At 47.5% G+C, this 6,000-nt stretch overlaps 1 protein-coding gene across 1 annotated transcript in view; it reads right to left on the reverse strand.

The window, feature by feature from the left end:
* The window catches only part of LOC119163989 (paired box protein Pax-3-A), a 70,299-nt gene extending 65,331 nt beyond the window's left edge, over positions 1–4,968 (reverse strand). The window contains exon 1 of the mRNA XM_075888821.1: positions 4,333–4,968. Within this exon, the coding sequence (XP_075744936.1) occupies positions 4,333–4,408 (76 nt within the window). The 5' untranslated portion in view covers positions 4,409–4,968. The remainder of the gene's footprint in view (positions 1–4,332) is intronic.
* Positions 4,969–6,000: the final 1,032 nt, after the last annotated feature.

Genomic DNA, 6,000 nt, shown 5'->3' on the forward strand with positions numbered 1-6,000 from the left:
AACAACAACAACAACAACAACAACAACAACAACAACAACAACAACCTGTCTTGGTGACGTGCACTTTCACTGGAAGTGGGAGCTACAAAAGCACAATGAGCGTGAAATGGAGTCGGTCAACTTTCGAGAGAGACGAAAAAAAAAAAGTATTGCAGATTTTTTTTTTTTTTTGCAAATAGTCACAGTGACAAGTCAGATTTGCCTGCATCTTGTAGTTTCGTTGCTTTTACTTGTGCATTCTAAATATGATGTTGTGGTACGCTGCTTATCCCAGCACAAATAACAGGGCAGCAAAAAATAGAAAGCAAAAATGCTTATTGGTAAACAAAAATACGTTGTTACAACTGATTTGAGTATTCTTCAGGGTGTGTAACATGTGACCCCAAATGATTCGTGATTGCACAAGACGATTGTTTCTGTGATTGGCACCAAATCAGATACGTCGTATCGCAAAGGCTATTTCATTTTACATGAATGAGAATGACACAGCTGCAAATGAAACCATGTCGGGAGCCAATCACTGTACTCTGCGTCTGAGAGCTGCAGCAAAGCAACAAAAAAGACCACAAAGAAACTCAACCAGTTTCGAAACTCATGCACGCGCCTTGAGGAAAGCATCACTCAACAATTTCTAGAATCCTTGTAGTTCTGGGTAACGCACGTTAGGTGGATGAACTGAGAACGGAACGGGCGAAGAAAACCCATACCACCTGGATTTGAAGTGGCGGAGGGGCAGGCTGGTGTGTTCGAGGAAAAAAAAAAATTCAACGGGGACCCGACGGGGATGTGGCACCCCCTGGCTGCGCCACTGCTTTTTCTTTTTTGACATCGCGTGGGAGAAGAAAGAGAATGACGACGGCGCATCACTGCGGAAGCCGTAGGGGCGTGCACGACTAAAATAGTGCTGGTATGCATACCCATTCTATGAGAACACCCCAAGCATAAGACATACAAGACTTCACCACATGAACCCTCAACTCGAACTTCGTCGACGTGAGGGTTCGCTTGGTCGTCAGCATTGGTTGGGGACTTGGGAGTTGCCGTCTGAAAAGCATATACAGCCCTCAATGGAGTGACCGACAGTGCAGAATGCGAGGTCTGCGGCAGCGAAGAAAACATCGACCATCATGATATGACGTTGCCCTCGATTTGCCGGTGAGAGACGAAAACTTTCTGACAAGTAGTGACGATTGGACCATGAGCCACTCTCTGTGCAGATGCTGTTGAAGCACCGTCTTCGTCTTTTGCCGGCTCACAAAGCAGTCAAAGCCCTCTTGTGCTCTCTGGGGAATACGGGCCTATGTGAACGCCTTTGAGTTTTGCATGATGCCACCGCTTCATACGCGTCAACCCTTGTACCGCCAATTTTCTCCCGTTTCCTCTCTCCTCTTTATACGCCCTTTTTGACAGCGTGGGGTAGCAAACCGGGCATGTGCCTGGTTAACCTCCCTGCCTCCTCTCTTGTTCTTCCTTCACCATTCCATGAGCGGGGGGTTATTGAGTTACTCAACCAAGTTTTATCGTGCAGCAACGTGGTGCCTCTGAAGTGCCACGTTGCACTGTGGCAAAAAAGAACGCCCATGCTCGAAATTCGTCCGTACATGTTCATATAGGCAACCAACATGAGCGCTCGTGAATGGCACCACCGCCATTCCATCAGGCACACGTGAGCGTATGCACCACTAATGAATTGTTCCCAGGAATTTCATTTCTTTACGCCGGTCAACCGCTGGCTGGCTCACGCCTTTTATAGTCGGCATATATATATATATATATATATATATATATATATATATATATATATATATATATATATATATATATATATATATATATATATATATATATATATATATATATATATATATATATATATATACCAACTATTGAGACGTGTTTCTTCGTTATTATGTCGGCGTATAGAACAGCCAATCCATCTTAATTGGGCGTGTACTTTTGCAAACATGTCAGAGCGACGGATTATTAGCGGCATGCATGATGTCATGCTCGGTTGATCTCTGATGATCGCAACGAATGCGTAGACGTGACTTATTTATACTGCAAAAAGTTGACTGGTGCGCACGAAACACGTGTTTAGCCATATTTGTCTTTTGTGTCCATTTTGTATCTATGTGTGCACGTGAGTGTTATCCGCATTCTTAAGCGACGAAGGATGAATGTATATATGGAATGCATATATATATATATATATATATATATACGTTAGTTTGCTCTTATTGCTTTCTGCAAACGTATTCCCAGTAATGTGTTTTCATTATTATTGAAAGACTCCTGCAAAATGTACGTGATCGTTCAGTTTGCTGAGAAGGTCATCGATACTTTTAAATAAAGAGAAAATGATGCGTTGAAACCGATACAGGTATAGATGCTTACAAAGACGTCCCGACCTATACCCTGGTGCCACAAAAGAAGCAGTCGATGTCATACGACAATGCATCGAGCTGTATACCATGCGGTTTTCGGAACATGGCAGCGGCTGAGTGCAGAAAGACGACCTTTTGCTTTCGGCCACGAAGTGACGTAGGTCACACGTGACAAAAAAGGCGCAAACACAGGGTTGCCCGCCTTCAAAGACATAATTAGAGAACACGCCACCAATCCCCAGGAAAACTATACAGACTTACAGTCTTGGACGGAGGCACATATCTTTGCAGCATACACAGAAACTTTGTTGAGATCGGAGGACATCGAAAAATTGTCGAAGTTGGCGGGCTCTCCGTCCGCCTCCGCCAAGCATGCTGAAATTCGTTGGCCATAGACGTATAACATTGAGGTTGACATGTATTAAGCCAGTAGACACTAATACCTTATAGAGATAAAGATGCAAGGAAAGGCAGGGAGGTTAACCAGACGCACATCCGGTTTGCTACCCTGCACTGGGGAAGGGATACCCTCCTTAAGACCTTATAAAGTCCTAAAAATCCTCCGGCGTGATAAATACGTGTCATTAGTCAGGGACGCAAAAAGCGCGAGCGGAGGCGATTATTGATAATATGAACAGGAGCGAGTTTCGATAAAGAGTATGGAAGTAAGTGTATGTATACGGTGCCATTTGATGTTTAGCGATGGCGATCTTCGGCAGAACACTTTTGAACTACCATGCCTGCTGGGCGATGGGCGCTATACGTTGCCTGTGGTAGCAATAATGCGAAATTGTAGACGAAGAGAGGACACGGGAAAAGTAAGGAAAAGGTGAGCGATTACCGGTGTGATTGTGTGCCGGTTGCACTGCCACGTGGCGGATATATAAGCACCACTGAAGGCGTTGGCAGAATACTGGACGTTCCCTGGTATCGACAACACGCGACGCTTTGACAACTACATACGAATTTGTTTTTTCTCGCCAAGTCCTAACAAAAAAAAAAGTTTTTTTGAAGTCTCAGCTCCACCAGATGACCTCACCTGTTCAGCTGCTGATCGCCGAGAAGTCACAAACCAAAACGAGTATAGCAAGACAGGTGTGTGCGTATGACTGATTATCACAATGAATACAGGAATGAGTACAACACCCATATATCCAGCCGGCCTTTTGATCCCATCAGCCGAGGCACGTGTCAGAGCATTGACCGCGCTGACACATTTTGGAACGCGCTGCCAGGAATTTACAAAGTGCGGGAAAAGACACACACGCACACAGCGATTCCTCGCTCTTTTGTCAGTTCGAGGAAGCCCGTTACAAGATCGAGTTTTACGATGTGGCCGCCATTGAAAGCCTTACTGACAGGTGCTATGACATACAGCGATATATTCCAGATGCAAACAGGATGCGAATAGTGCGATAAACCATAACTTATCTCATGAAAGCACCAGGATTAAGAAATAATCTTTCTAGTGAAGCACGAGTGTTGAATCTGTTTATCTTTAAAATGGTAATCGAGGGTGCATAGTGATGCGTTGCTTGCATCTATACGATGGAAATCCCAAGCAATGTTCGCCTTTCCCCGTTCTAATCCTGGGTATTGATTATCAAAAAAGGTTGGTGAAAAAGTAACAGAAATAAAACAGTCACCACTATATCACACCGCATGCCCTCCTTTTGCTATGCGGTTAGAATAGGGCCTGCTTCCAGAAATTACCCGTTCCATTCGAGGTCTGCGATCCGAGATCCGGGTGCATATTTAGAGGTCATATTCGTCGAAACCATCACTTGGGTTACAGCAACTTGGCGATCTGCCAACCGTGGTAAACCATGACGCGCCCGGTGCATTCTCTCGCGACAGGTCGACAAAAGCGACTGCGTGCACGATACAGAACACGGCTGCAGGACTACAGCGGCAGGGAGCTTAACAAGTTTCGAGAAGAGTCACTCACCCTGGAATGGGTAGCCCGTCAGGAGCGGTCGGATGGTGCTGAGCGCCATGCTAGGCGCCGAGTGGTGGCCCTGCATCCAGCAGCGGCCCGCACCCGACGCCCACTCTGGTCCGCCGAGTGCCGGGAACGAGTTGGCCTCCAGGGCAGTGCCGTAGGCGCCCAGCGTAGTAGCTTCGGTCGCTCCCGACCCGTCGCCGATGCCCGTGCAGGGCACCACGCCGAACTCCGGCAGCGGCACGTCGGCTCCTTTCGCTGGACGCTTCGCAACTCACACGGCCGCTCGAATATCGCGGCTTCCCGATCTGTCACGGCGGTGTCGAAACGATGGCACCCCAGCTGAATGCGGTGCAGCGCAGCTAATAGCCAGTTTGTATCTCCTTTCCAGCAGGCAGAAGAGGTTTTCAGCTCAGAAGCGCCGATCAACGGTCAACTTTCACGATTCCTGACGAAACACCGTGGTCGCACGTTTCTGACGGCAATTCGCCGACCCGGAAACGAAGTAAATCGTTGAGGGCGCCACCTGCTTGTTTGGAGCGATATCGTTGCGGTGACTCTCACGTCAATCACGCACAGCACAGCATGGAGGAGCGGGCACTAGCGGTAGCGCACAGCCGAAGGCGCAGGCAAGTACTAAGGTGGGCTGATGGTGGCTGCCCTGCTCCCCCGTTGAGAGGGGGACGGACAGAGGCTGGCGCCGCGTCGAAGGCGGTGCTTCGGCGGCTCGAGGGCGGGGCTTGCGGCCGCGTTACAATAGCGCCAACTACTCCCGCCCCTGTAGGTACCTTGCTCGACTAGTTGAGAGGGGGGGGGGGGATTTTTGATACCGGACAAGGGTTTTTTGAGCGGTCATGGCTGGAGCCGTACAGGCGTTGCGCAGCGCTTGAATTTTCTGCTAAGAGCCCCCCAGTTCTTCCGATATTGCCCCGATGTGGCGTATTCACGGAAACAACATGCAAAAGAAAGAATTGTACGCGAATGATACCGCTGGAGTAAAACAGAGGGGACACGGGTAAGTGCTGAAGCGCAGCCACACCGTACTCGCAACTGATAAAAAATATTTGCAGAACTCATCAAGGTAAAAGTGATAACAACAAATAAGTATCAACATTGCGCAGATTTCATAAAAAATAGTCGAAAAATATACGGCGCCTCGATGTTCTCCCGCGGAGGCGCGCACATCGAAGCGTGTACCTAAGAAAGAAGTGTGTACCTAAGAAGTGTGGCAGCTTGGGCTTGTTAGTATGGCATGACGATAGTTATAGCGCGAGAACAAAACGACCACACAGAGACATGTCTCTGTGTCGTCGTTTTGTTCTAGCGCTTTAACTATCGTCATGTGTACCTAAGAGCTCGTTTTTCCGTGTTTTGACACAATATTTATTAGATCTAACAGGCAGTAATGCCAAGGAATGTACAGGGGAAGTTATTGGAAGCAATGGAATGTAAATAAGAAGAAAGAAAAGTGGATGAAAAAATAACCAGCCGTGAGCAGAAATCGAACCTACGACCTTCGAATAACGCGTTCGATGCTTTAGCCACTGAGCTACCACAGCAGCCTGTGGTAGCTCAGCTACCACAGGCCGCTGTGGTAGCTCAGTGGCTCGAAGGTCGTAGGTTCGATTCCTGCTCACGGCTGGTTATTTTTTCATCCACTTTTCTTTCTTCTTA

The sequence above is a fragment of the Rhipicephalus microplus genome, chromosome 3 (genome assembly GCF_043290135.1).
Source record: "Rhipicephalus microplus isolate Deutch F79 chromosome 3, USDA_Rmic, whole genome shotgun sequence".
Taxonomy (NCBI): Eukaryota; Metazoa; Arthropoda; class Arachnida; order Ixodida; family Ixodidae; genus Rhipicephalus; species Rhipicephalus microplus.